Below are 13,923 nucleotides of genomic sequence, written 5' to 3'. Positions count from 1 at the left end.
CAATCTATTTAAAAATGATCAGTCAGATGCACTTAATCGCTACGATTAGTTACAAATAATCACCAGTATTATAAACCCTAAATAAAAATGGCAAATGTTTAAATAGCTTAAACAAAAGGTTGCTTTAGAATCAATATATTTTTTATTTACTTCCTATCAGTGAACATAAGCCAATTAAGATACACTGAGGATGCTTTCTTGTATTCCATCTGCAATATTTTTCATTTTTGGTGTAATCATCCTACATACTGGGCCTAACTGGCTGTTCCATCGCATCATATATAATAGATTTCAGCATCCTTCGCTATGAGTAACACCCTTTAAAACTCTGGTGGAATCTAAAAGCGCACACTCTCTGATTAGGTATTTATATTAAACAAGTAATTCTCTTCATCAATTTGTCATTGTCATGTGATCTACCAACATTAGTTGCACTACTTCACTGCTATTCACAACTCGTGGGGTAGTTAAGCATCCATTTGGATGCACAATTAAGAATCTCGCCAGAAGCAGCATCTAAATAACATTTGCTTACTCTTTTATGAACGTTATGAAATACTACTTATTTCACATACTGTTTTGCATATTGTTTGTAGGCAAGTATTTAGGCAATATTTGGATATGGACACTTTATGTTCCATTGCAATTCTAAATCTACTGACTTGCCATATTGCACTTTGTTTGTTTCGTGTGAATGCCTACTAATCACTGATTTCTCTAGCCACCTTATTTTTGACATAAGAGTGGATGCGGCCATTTTGTAACTTAAATATATGCAGCTTCCAGTTTTATCCACTTCCAGTTTACAGAGTGTTTTCACGACTCATCATCAATCAGCCATAATAGCAGCACTGAAGGTAAACAATGCCACTAAACCAAACTCACATATTTTGCTGATTATTGCTGCTGAAAATAATCAATTACTGTCATGTTTTGGGCTGTACTCGGAAAAATACTTGGAGTACTATAGACTGCCAAAAGTTATAACAAATCAAGGAGAAGAGTGCAAAAATCTGTCTGAGGAACAAAAGGTGTTTGTGGTTGGCCAAACTGAATCAGGATTTCCAGGGCAAGAATCCTGACAACATTCGTGTTTGTTTTTATCATTTCCCGTCAGGTAGGTGAAACATTTGGCTAATTTGTAAATAAATACTGCTCGTATCTTTACCACCTATTAACTTTAGTTTGTCAAAATATTGCACCCTTTCCTGTTTACTAAGTCCTTCTCTATATGATTTAGCAGCTTCCACACATTTTCCATGTTTTAGACAGTATAAATTAGCAGAACAACGTATTCAGTAGAACATTAACCATGCAATCGATGCTGTTGTTTACATCCGAGTATCGCCCGTATGGCCGCGCATTTGGGTAACTGACCAAATCGTAATTTAAGTGCAAACCCTTGATTTTGTTCTGAAAGAGTTTGTTCTATGGTTTAACAGAACAAAAGAGTTTGTTCTGTTGTTCAAAACTGCAAATTGATGTTTGTTTTATTTATTATAATAATAAACATATTGGTTTGTTGAGCGAATAGATTTACACTTACTACACTTTTTGTTATTCTTCTAGTTATACCTATATGGCGGCTAATGAATCGTATGTCTCGCACATTTACTGGAACTGCTGGCTAACTGCACTAAATTAACCTGTTAAATTAACAGCCTTAGTTAACTTATATTGTTTTTACCAGTGTCAATTCTGACAGTGAGAATTTCTTTGTTTTGAAAGACGTTTAAATCGCTGGATGTTGTCAATTCACTGTACCTTTGCTGTCACTGAACTTCGTGTGAGGATATATGAGAAAGAGAGAAGTCTCTGGAAACTTTGGCAAAACTATCTGCATCCTTGTATAATTTTAAATGATAACAAATATAATTTTTAAATATGGCTAAATTGTAGGCTTGACCTGTTTCTCCTGCTTGCCTTCACCAGTCTAGTCTAAAATCAAACTCTGCTCTCACACTGAAGGCAAATGTATTTCAACAAAAATAATGAACTTTGGCTAAACGGGAGACCATCTGCTCAGCTACAGGAGGGTAATTGGGCTGATCTGGTCTTGTAAACACTGTGGATAAGACCGGCATAAATGTCTGGTTAGAGGCAATTCAGGTCCAAGCAGGCACATTTTATGTTTATGGAGCCTCTGCAGATCCCCTTTATTGAATCAAATGTTTTTTAGTGTCAACCCATCCATATTACACTGAGCTTAAGCAGAGAGCTCAATGGAGGTCACCAACAGAAGTTCAACCAGTTCTCTTTAAAAAAAAACACTGGATGAGAAATACCTGCAATTAAACCACTGTTGGTCATATCAAACCCCTCTATCAAACAAATGATTCTTTAATAACAACTGTGGTTATGAGATTTGTGTGGTTGCAAAACCACAGATGAATCAAGCTGCATTTTGTCTGTGGGGGTGCAGTGATGATTCACGTTGGTAAATTCAGACAAAATGTTAAGAAAACGACTAACTTGCAAAACACAGAGGTGATTAAGATTTTAGAGCATTGGCGCCTCCTGCTGTCTAAAGAGTTTCACAGGAAACTAGCAACATACTATATTATTTCTGAAGTTATCCATATGAATTATATTGCTCCATATGCTTAGATATGTAAGCAGTTGCTTTTGTTTCTGTTTTTAATTCTCTTAAGACCTTTCAGAAGAAACATCAAAGACATCATAGCAATACTAATAATATATCAGTTTGAAATGGGCAAGCTTGATTCTGATTACATTATTCATAAGTAAAAATGACTAGCAAAAATATTTGCTGAATTTTCAACATCACATTCGTCACTCACTTCATCTTATACAAAAAGCATTGGTAGACTGGAAAAACTAAATAGTTTTGAATCAGAAATGTGCAGAAATACTATTCACTGGGTTAGTGGAAGTGGTAAATCAGACAGACTCGTGCTTGTACAGTAAAACAAGTGGCAGCATATATTATACATACTCACACAGTAATATCACATTCAGCATTAGAATAAGAGTCTTTTCAGTGTCTCAGTGGCCGATTTTGACAGTAACATTATTCTTTACCACTAGATGGCGCTGTAAGGCTGTGTAAATTGCCATCTAAACTTAGGATTTGCACTTTGATGTAACACATTTGCCCAGTTATGTATAATTAATATCTCTTTAAAAGATCCACACGATAAATAAAAGATGAAACAGTACGCTGTTAACTTATCACTGTCTGAGATCACGCAGATTGTTTACATATTGAAAATATGTTCATAATTGTAACTCAAATTCAACAGAATTTGGTAAGATGCTGTTAAACATATACAGAGAGGCAAAGCACACTGACATGACTTCCAAAACACTGCTACATACAGTATGTTTGTACACTTCATTTGAATCTGAAGGAGACGCAGGATCTGATTTGCACAGTGGCAGTGTTTAGGCAGAGCCCTATATGCACAGGTCATGTGGGTCAAAGCTAATTTCCCTTAGGCAGAATTGTGCAAACAAAGAGAGATCAGCTGGAACAAGGAATATATGCTATATGCACATGCAATGATGCATATATAGTCTCTGATTCACAAAAAAGGGTTAAAAGAAAAACAAGGGTGTCTAAGATAATTTACTCTGCGATGCATATGAACAACAATACATTTTGATATAGCTATATTTTTTCTCCATATATTAGAATGTGTCCTGTTTCACTAATTTTTTTCTAAACAAAAAATACCCTGTCATACATTTTTAGCATTTTTATAGAAGACACCCACTAACATGTCATTCAGTGTGGCAATACTTAATATAACAAAAAATCTCGTCAGGCATATTTAGAAAAATAATCATTAGATAAAAAGAACCCCCAAACACTAATTAACTAAAATGTTAAATATTTAACCATCTTTGCCACTATCTTTCAAGGTTTTACCCATTTGTCAGCAAGGAGGCTTTAATCATTAAAAAAAAAGTATGTTTACATATTATTTTATATATTTTAGTAAGTACAGGTCAGAATAAGAGTTTCATGTTTACATAAATATATCTGTTTCACTCAATAACGATGGGACATTATTTCACTGATATTTTGTCATTTTATATCCACAAACATAAAAGTATACTCTTTACTTGCATTTAATATGCTTCCTATGTAAATTCTATTTACAATTTTAATACTTTTTTGAACCATGAGTATCATAAGGTTTTCTTGGGGTTATGCAATTTAAAATCTAACGTTGCCGCGTCATTAAAACTTTCATTAAATAACTGGCAGACAAACGATTCTAAATATTTCAAAACAAAACCATAACTTTTTGAATCAAACAATAACAAATTAGGTCAAATAACTTTATAAAGTTAGGCTAACAGTTCCTTTCACACAGTAATACCAATAAATCTTCACACAATTATGGAACGACTTTACCAAAATACAAAAATGCACTGTTCACACAGGCAACGCCATTCCGTCTTTTTACCGGTAAAGCGCCATTCACACATCCGTTTCAAAATACCGCTAAATTCTGTGACATCATTCACCAGAAATGACCTCTAAACAACTGCGCCTTCCGGTGTTGTGTTTGTAAACGTGACAGGGTAAACGCGGTCAGTTTTTGTTGATGTTTTCATTTTTGTGCCAAACGTTCACATGAATGCAGCTGTTTTTGGCCCAGAGACATTGGCTGCATCCGAAAACGGAAAAATGCTGCCTAGGACACATTTCAATGTAGGAAAGCATTAAATCCAATGTTAGCTTCACTTCCTGCCTCCGTACATACCTTTTTCAGGTCGATTTTTGAAGGCAGCACAGATGTATGCCCTCACTGCTGTTGATATCCCACAATCCTGTACGTTCCATTCCGTGATAGTTGAGGGAAAAAATAAAGATGGCATCTAAAGGTTGTGTTTGGTGGTCAGTTTGTATGAAAATGTATGTTTCCGACCAACTTTTTTCAGTTTTCATGTTATTTCTAGCGAGAAATCAGTAGGGGAGCACGGGGCACAAACTAACACAGGGCTAGTTGTAACACATGTTCTAAATATTTCCACACATGCTAGCATAACCAAATTTAGGGTATTTACTAGTTGTCATATCAACACTATAGAAAAGAAAAGTGCACCAAAATTCAAAAATCTTTTGAAGATATTGCTGAATATCTATTTTACAATAGTAAAAGTACATTTCTGGCTGAAGTAAATTTTTCATCTCAGTTTTTAGTTTTCATTTAAAGGAACACTCCACTCTTTTTGAAAACAGGCTCATTTTCCAACTCCCCTAACAGTCGAGTTTTACCGTTTTCGAATCCATTCAGCCGATCTCTCGGTGTGGCGGTAGCACTTTTATCATAGCTTAGCATAGATTATTAAATCTGATTAGACTGTTAGCATCTCGCTCAAAAATGGCCAAGTTTCAATATTTTTCCCCTTTTTAAAACTTGACTCTTCTGTAGTTACATCGTGTACTAAGACTGACGAAAAATAAAAAAGTTGCAATTTTCTAGACCGATATAGGAACTATACTCTCATTCCGGCGTAATAATCAAGGAACTTTGCTGCCGTACCATTGGTGCAGCAGGCGCAATGATATTACACAGCTTCTGAAAATAGTCTCCCTGTGCAAGCAGGTCATGTTGGTTATGTTGACGGAAGTTAGACTATTTTCAGGTGCTGCGTAATATCATTGCGCCTGCTGCACCAATGCTACAGCAGCAAAGTTCCTTGATTATCACGCCAGAATGAGAGTTGTTCCTAGCCATATCTGTTTAACTCTAGTGATGAGCTTATTGTCAAAAAAAGTGGTGTTCCTTTAAAAATGAGTGAAATGTGCTATTATTTTAATCTCCAATCTCCAAATGTGCCCTGCTATTATTAGAACTATATTCTGTGACATTAGTGATGCAATTTACACCGTTTACGTTAATGAGTTTTTATAAGAAACCACAAGAAACAGGAATGAAGACTGACAATCGATGTTTAATGCTTAGAAATGATTATTTCAAGAACTGTTAGGCATTTACACAACCCTAACCCTAATGGAAAAAAGAAACTGTTACTTTGTACCCCTGCGCTGCCCTGTTACAGTAATTAAATATTCTTGTAGTGTTTTGTTGTAGATCATTAAACCATTGCGCTGCCTCAGAAGCATGTCGGAAATCAGTTTCTTGAGGTGACTTCATGCGCAACCACTGCCTGCTAAGTCATTTCCGGTTAAGGCAGCGAGACAAGCAGTCAGCTGCAACCTTAGTATTAGATGACTTTACACCAACACTACACAGCGGAGTAAATGTGTCATCTGCATCAAAATGTTATGATTGCCCCAGTAGAAGGCCGCTCCGAACACGTACATGCTCATTCTGTGTCAGTCTTGTTCTGCGTACACAAAGAGCACGTACAGGTAATTTACTGGTAGTGTTGCAACTTCTTTACCAGAGCAAAATTACGAGTATTTTAAAAAGGTCTTGTTCACAGAGTTTCATTTACCAGTAAAGACTGTGTGTGTGTGTGTGTACTTGTTTTTGCTACATTGTGGGGACCAAATGTCCCCACAAGGATAGTAAAACCTGAATTTTTTGACTGGCCTGCGGTCCCCAGAATGTTAAAAAATTATTAAAAATTGTAAATGGTGTTTATCTGAAAATGTAACAATGCAAACATGTTTCCTGTAAGGGGTAGGTTTAGGGGATAGACAATATCGTTTAGTCAGTATAAAAACTATAGAAGTCTATGGAAAGTCCCCACAATTCACAAAAACAAACGTGTGTGTGTGTGTGAAATGGGGTTATTGTGTTACTTTGTTAATAGATGTTCTCCTTTTCAAGAATTAATTTCTTTAATTCAATAAAATAACTGAAAACATATTCATTATAATAGATGTAGATACAAAAAGTAAGACCCACATCACATCTGCTTTGATCAGACAATGTAGTACATTTGAAAGTCTGAGTCTGAAAAACAAAATATTGAGAAAAATCACCTTCACAGTGGTCCACATGAAGTTCTTAGTAATGCATATTACTAATCAAAAATTACGTTTTGATATAACAATCATTTTGACCCATACGATGTATTGTTGGCTATTGCTACAAATATACCCATGTCACTCATGACTGATTTTGTTGTCCATGGTCACATATCTACTCCGATCCTCACCATCAGTCTAACCTGAGTTAGCACTAATGCCTAATGACTCAGAGACTTTTGCCCTCAGAGTTGTTTTGTACGCTGGGAGGCTTATACAGCCTGTGTTTTATAACTTTTAACTTGCAGTTTATAATATACCCAAGTAAATTTATTACCAGTACATTTCCATATTAAAGTGAGAAAAACAAAGCAAGAATCTAGGACAAAAACACGTACGCAAACAATGTTAGTTTAAAAAAACAGCTTTATTAATACCTCTCTTTCAAAGAAATATAAAAGATTGAGAGTTATTTCTATATTTACAGAGCATAGTTTTTGCTTCAAACAAACAGAAACAAATCCTACTTGTACAAATTGAAAAAATATCCCCTGCTGTGACTGTTCGATATCAGATGTCAGCAGTAAAGAAAATAGTCCTCTTCATCTCTCAATAATAGTCTGTGCAAAGAAAGAATGCATATCAAACACACCGTGTTGCTGCTACATTAAGGCAAACCCCTAGGAACAATACACTTAGGAAACTCCTTGGTAAAGTGACAGTGTCGATTAGATAATCTTTTTTTAGCCTTCCTATAAAAGAACTTCCCACATCATCCGCAAAAACAAAGCATAAAAGGTCAAAATCTCTTTTTAAAAAAGGGTTAGCATTGCACTGAGAGATCATTCAGTACCCTTTAAATTCAAAGCAAATCACTGGTTGACCATAACTGTGAAATAAAAGCTCTGGGCCTCAAGGAGTGTTTGCCAATCGGGTTCGGAGAGTCGGTTATGGAAGCTGCGAATCTACATACGAATGGAGGATCAGTAGTTTGACGACTTCCTCTCTACTCAAAGTGCCGCGAGGGTCTGCGCCCCTCGCCATAAATACCTCTTCGTTGGCATGGAAACGACGAAAACCTCAAAACAAACCTAAAACAAACTCAAATCCACGGCAAAAGAAACAAAGTGGACGCTGCATATTAAAAGCAAATGTAAAACTCAGTTAAATTAGAAAAAGGAAAGCTTCCTAAACAATACATTTCCTCATGGCATACAGATTTGTGCAGGTTATGAGGCAAAAACATTAAATGTTCGCATGCTGCTGCGTATGAAAAAAAGTAAAAGAAAAACACTCGAAATACATTTATCAGATCAACTGATACAATTAATTTAGAAGACAAACATTCACAAACATCAAAAGAGCTCAGTTTTTTCGTGGAGCGATTCGACCAGCGCAGCGCTCGGACTCTTAGTCCCCGCCGTGTCGAATGAAATCAAAGTCCTGTGGAAAAGAGGCAGGCGAGCTTAGTTTTGGTAGATCTTCTCAGTGGTGTTGTAGTCGTTGGTAGTGCAGGTGTGGGAGGCCATGCCTCGGTGGATGGGTTGGGGGCTGTTGTCGCCGCTGCCGATGGTCAGGTTGAGCAGACTGGTGCATGTAGGCAAGTAGACGTGCTGGACGTGTTCCACCTCTGACCGACACACCGGGCATGACTGTAGGGAGATAACGACAGACCTAATCAGTATGTAACATTGTTATATTGCCTGCAAATAACGTTCATGTGGTAGATAGTCCCAATTACGTCTGGGCGGCATGTCAACAGAAGAGATTTTTCGTACTGCTTATATCACGGTAAATGTGTTTACACAGCAATTAGCAGTTTTATGTTATCTAAAAGTGAGTGTGATAATAAAATGCACTAAAGGAACAACTTTAAGGTGTGATAGGATGCGGAGTTTACTTGTTTATTGCAATGAGCTTTTTATATTTTACAGCTTTACTGATTTTTATGATGTTATTGTGAAGTCATTTTGTACCGATGTCATTTGTTTTAAATAAATTGTTTGGTTTATTTCCATCACTTTAAAAGAAAACGATCAAATAATGTAAGTATTTAATTAACTGGATTACGCAAAACTAGGCATCATTACGGTTATTCACATCGAAACATTTTAGCAAAATTCCAATGAATGATTGAATTTTGTACTGATGTCTATTATGGATAAATTGTTTGGTTTATTTCCATCAAATTATAAATTAAAAGAGAAAATAATCAAATAAGAAAATATTTAATTCACTGGATTATGCAAAAGTAGGCATCATTACAGAGTTATTTCATATCTAAACATTTTAGCAAAATGCCAGCAACTAGCTAAATAAATAAATAAATAAATAAATAAATAAATAAATAAATAAATAAAGTCATTTTGTACTGATGTCATTTATTATGAGTAAATCGTTTGGTTAATTTCCATCAAATTATAAATTAAAAGAGAAAATTACAGTATTTAATTCACTGGATTATGCGAAACTAGGCATGATTACATTACAGCTATATAATATCTAAACATTTTAGTAAAATTCCAGCAAACGAACAAACAAACGAATGAACAAATATTTAAAATTTTAGAAAGTTTAAATTTACATGACCCCATTTAAAAAAAGAAAAAACAAGTTTTGTTTTTGTACATTTTAAAAAGTTTAAACTGTTAACAGTAAAAACAAATGTTAGATATGTTTAAAAATGCCCTGGCAATTATGTTGAAGTACTAAAACAGAAAAAAGTCATAAAAAAATAAAATTAAACTACAAAAAAACCCCTCTAAAATTACAATGGAAACCGAGAAGTATAAAAATAAAATGTAATTCAAAATATTAATATTACTTTAATCATTAATCATCACTTTACTAAAAATAAAATAATTTATTTCATAAATATTACACTTACGGGGAGTCACACCACATGAAATTTTGCAACCTGAGCTATTTAAAAAAAAAAAAAAAAAAAAAAAAAAAAACATCAAACTGATATTTTACTTCTTAAAATATATATTTTAACAAGATTTTATTGTGTACATTTTAAGGAATTAATATTTATGAGATTTTATTCATTGTTTAATTTATTAATTTATAGATTTAATAATTTATTATTATTACTATTTTTATTGACTGATTGGATTTTATGTATTTGCTGATTTATTTATGCGATTCAATGACTGACTGATTAATTAATAAAATACAAAATCAATTCATTCAGTCGTTTTTTTTTTTTTTTTTTTTTTTTTTTTTTAAATTTTATTTTATTTACGTGATTTTACTTGACCGGATTTTTTTATTTTTTTTTTTCAACTGAATTTTTATCTGATATTTAGTTTCATTTCTGACAGGTGGTTGCACCGCATGACTTTAATTTGATAAAATGACATTTTTGGGAAGAAAGACTAAAAGATTATCCCAAGCTACTTTTTCTCATTATGATATCTACACCGCTTTATCACCCTGACATTTTTGACAAATTTTTGGCAAAATGTACTTAAAACTAAATGTTCTCTGACCTGCAGCTGTTCAGCACAGTTCTGGCAGCACACCATGTGACCGCAGGGGCAGAACGCGGCGTCGATCTCTTCCTCGCAGCACAGCATGCACAGCAGCGCCTCCCGCAGTTTCTGCAGCTTCTCCTGCAGCAAGCGGCTCTGCTGGCAGCCCCCGCAGTCCAGCGCCCCCTCCTGGTTCCGGGACGGCGAGCGGGACGACGGCGTGCGCTCCCCCGGCCTCGACATCATGTCCACGATCCCGGCGTTGTACAGCGCGCGTCTGGCGTAGTCGTACACTTCCTTGGAGGTCCGCCGGATGTCGAATACATACTTCTTGCCAAGGTTGATGTTCTCGTTGAGGAAAAGCGAGGCCAGGTGACCCTTGAAATCCCGGCTGTATTGCATCATGACGGCGTTTGTTACCGTGTCACACCTGCAGACAAAAACAAGAGCGATGGGTGAGCGAGACCGCATATTACACGCTAGCACATTATCTGCTCGCCGCCTGCCACACAACAGCTCAAACGATCCATTATCCATCAGCGATAATGGGCGACTGGAAAGGTGCTGTGGTTGTGAAAATGAAGGATGTTGCCGCTTGTTAGAGTTCAAGGGTAGAGAGCAGCAGCTGTTCTCCAACGTCTTGGCAATAAAAGCTCTTATCGGGGACTGATGAAACCTTATACTACCGCACACTTAAACAGGTGAAAGCTGTTTTATTAAGAGACTGTCTAGAAGTGTCTTAACACAGCAGTTAATGCCTGCTTAAAATTCGGTGTAAAGATGCAAATGTTGTATAAAAGGTACATTAAATTATGCCAGCTCTGACCCACCTCAGCCCTTAGTATCAAAGTATATAGCTATGCTTGTGGTGTAACTGTATTTATGCCACTTTCCAGCAGCATTAAACAGACACCTAAATGCCACTTCAGAAGCGTTACCTTTGCAGTGTAAATTTGCCATAGGCTGAATAATGGGTGCACATGTTGCTACAGAGTAATGTCTCTTAGATTGAACGAAACCCAAAATTATAACTGTACGTTTAACCAAAATCAAAAACGACCAAAAATCATTTTGCATAAGGAGAAGCATTTAATTGTGTTCTGTGTGGCATTTCCATGACAAATAAACACATTTTCCCCCCCAGTTATAACATTACTGTATTACGAGAATTACTATTAAAATAAATAAAAAAATAAAAATCGTGAATTTTAGAGAGAACACACATTAATTGGTCCAAAATGGGAGCTTGTTTTTATTGTATTAATGTTTTTTTTTTTTTTATTGATTAATTGATTGGGATTATTTATGGTTTGATTTTATTTATTTATTTATTGAATGATTGATTTTTATGTATTCGTTGATTCAATTATATGATTAATTGACAATGTCTGACTTATTGATTGATTACTAACATACAATCAGTCATTCAATCTATTCATTGTTTTTTTTTTTTTTGAAAGGATTTATTGATGGGATTTTATTAATTGATGGGATTTTATTAACAGATTTACTGATTTTATTTATTATTATTTTTTTAATTGATTCGATTTTTATGTATTTGTTGATCCATTTATGTGATTCATTGACTGACTGACTGATTAATTAACAAAAAGCAAATCAAATAATCAATCAATCCATTCATTCATTATTTATTGGATTTTATTTATTTATTGGGTTTCATTTATTAGATTTGATTTATTCATTTACCGATGGGACTTTATTTATATAATTTATTGATTTTATTTATGTATATATTTATTTATTGATTGATTTACTTATTACTTATTTAATACATTTTTTATTAAGTGCTTGGATTTTATGCATTTTTTGATTCATGTGATTTATTGCCTGGCTGATCAATCAATCGATCAATCCAATTTAATTAAATTCAATTGTTTGTATTTATGGGATTTTATTTATGGCATTTTATTCATTGATTAACTGATGAAATTTGACCATTTATTTATTGATTTATTTTATTTCTTTATATATTTATTTTTTATTGACTGATTGTTGTTGATTTATGAGATTCACTAACTGATTGAATAATAAAATACAGAATGGATCAATCAATCCATTCATTATTTTTATGTATTTAGGGGATTTTATTTAATGATATGACTTTAATCATTTATGAGATTGTATTCATTGATTAATTAATGGTATTTTACTCATTTATAGATTTACTGATTTTATTTATAATTTAATTATTTATTTATTTTAATTGACTGATTGGATTTTTATGTATTTGTTGATTCATTTATATAAAATCATTGTTGTTTATATATGGGATTTTATTGATTGATTGGATTTTCTTTATTAAATTTATTTCGATTTTATTATTTTTTTAGAATTCTGGAATATTTCAGAATTATGTTACGACACGTTTTCCCATTTTTGTAAGACTGACCTACATCTTATTTGCTTTTAGTTACTTTGTAACTCAACAAGATGTTCTCACAGCTACCTGTTTACAAAAGAAAGGCTGAAGCTGGTTTGCAATAAAAACTATGCTTGGAGAAAGTCCAAAACAAAAGCACATAATCCTGTACTTTTCTGACAAAGAACATAAGCACAAAACTCCTCACAACAGAGCAAATCAAACTGCTGACACACAGGCTTTCCACAAAGGAAGTACAACAGAGCTTTTAACAAGAAGCAGCCCAAAGACAGATTATTTCCCCATCTATGATAACAATGTGCAAAGAATAAAATATTTTGGTCCTGAAACGCTCGACACTCAAAGCCATGTAACAGAAGTCGTTTGTCACATTAAGCCCGGCAGAGCTGCTTAACTGAACATTAACGTGAAAAAAAAAAATCATGTTTTAGAATGTAATTGTGCTCGCTGAAGGGTTTTATGGTGCTGTATAAATGGGTCTCACCTGTAGAAGGCATGAGTCTCTGTGATGGCCCGATACAGACCGCTGGCCGCTCGATTACTGATTAATTTGAACAGCAGGACCACACTGTCGCTGGTTTCCTTGGTGACTGTCAAGTACACGCTCTTCCCTGATTGCGTGGCAATTTGTATTATGGGATAAGATATCCTGCATTGAAGAGAAAAAGCGGCATTATTGAAAAGCAGCGATGGCACAAATTGATTTAATGTTACATGACTGGGCGTTACTTTATGACAGTTATGCAATCGAGAGCACTTTATGCCTTGCCACATTCTAACCTGTTAACCAGGCTGAAGTCCTCTCGGCAGATAGCGATACCATCTGGTCCCACGCCGATAGCTAACCTCTGTCCTTCAGCGTCCCGTACCCAGTGCCACTCCACCCCATAATGCTCCAGAGACGACACCAGCTGCAGGGCCTGGTACTCCACCGACGCCTGGCTCAAACCCTCCAGAGCCTTGTGCTTGGCTATAATACTGCCAAAAGAACAAAAGACACATTGAGTCTGAGAGGAAAATGATGCCAGCTGATCACATGAAATGAAGGAGAGAGGTTGAAGAAGCCAAACCAAGTTGTACTTTTGGTTTAAAAAAAAAAAAAAAAAAAAAAAAAAAAAAAAAAGAAAAAG

At 34.8% G+C, this 13,923-nt stretch overlaps 1 protein-coding gene across 1 annotated transcript in view; it reads right to left on the bottom strand.

Moving 5' to 3' along the window:
- Window positions 1-7,324: 7,324 nt before the first annotated feature.
- mylipa (myosin regulatory light chain interacting protein a) overlaps window positions 7,325-13,923 on the bottom strand; it is a 29,534-nt gene continuing 22,935 nt past the window's right edge. The window contains exons 4-7 of the mRNA XM_051136860.1: window positions 13,574-13,771; window positions 13,278-13,442; window positions 10,411-10,822; window positions 7,325-8,568 (exon numbers count right to left, since the gene is read on the bottom strand). Coding sequence (XP_050992817.1) covers window positions 8,383-8,568; window positions 10,411-10,822; window positions 13,278-13,442; window positions 13,574-13,771 — 961 coding nt within the window. The 3' untranslated portion in view covers window positions 7,325-8,382. The remainder of the gene's footprint in view (window positions 8,569-10,410; window positions 10,823-13,277; window positions 13,443-13,573; window positions 13,772-13,923) is intronic.

This window comes from Labeo rohita, chromosome 19 (assembly GCF_022985175.1).
Source record: "Labeo rohita strain BAU-BD-2019 chromosome 19, IGBB_LRoh.1.0, whole genome shotgun sequence".
NCBI lineage: Eukaryota > Metazoa > Chordata > Actinopteri > Cypriniformes > Cyprinidae > Labeo > Labeo rohita.
This window is presented reverse-complemented; position numbering and strand designations above follow the sequence as displayed.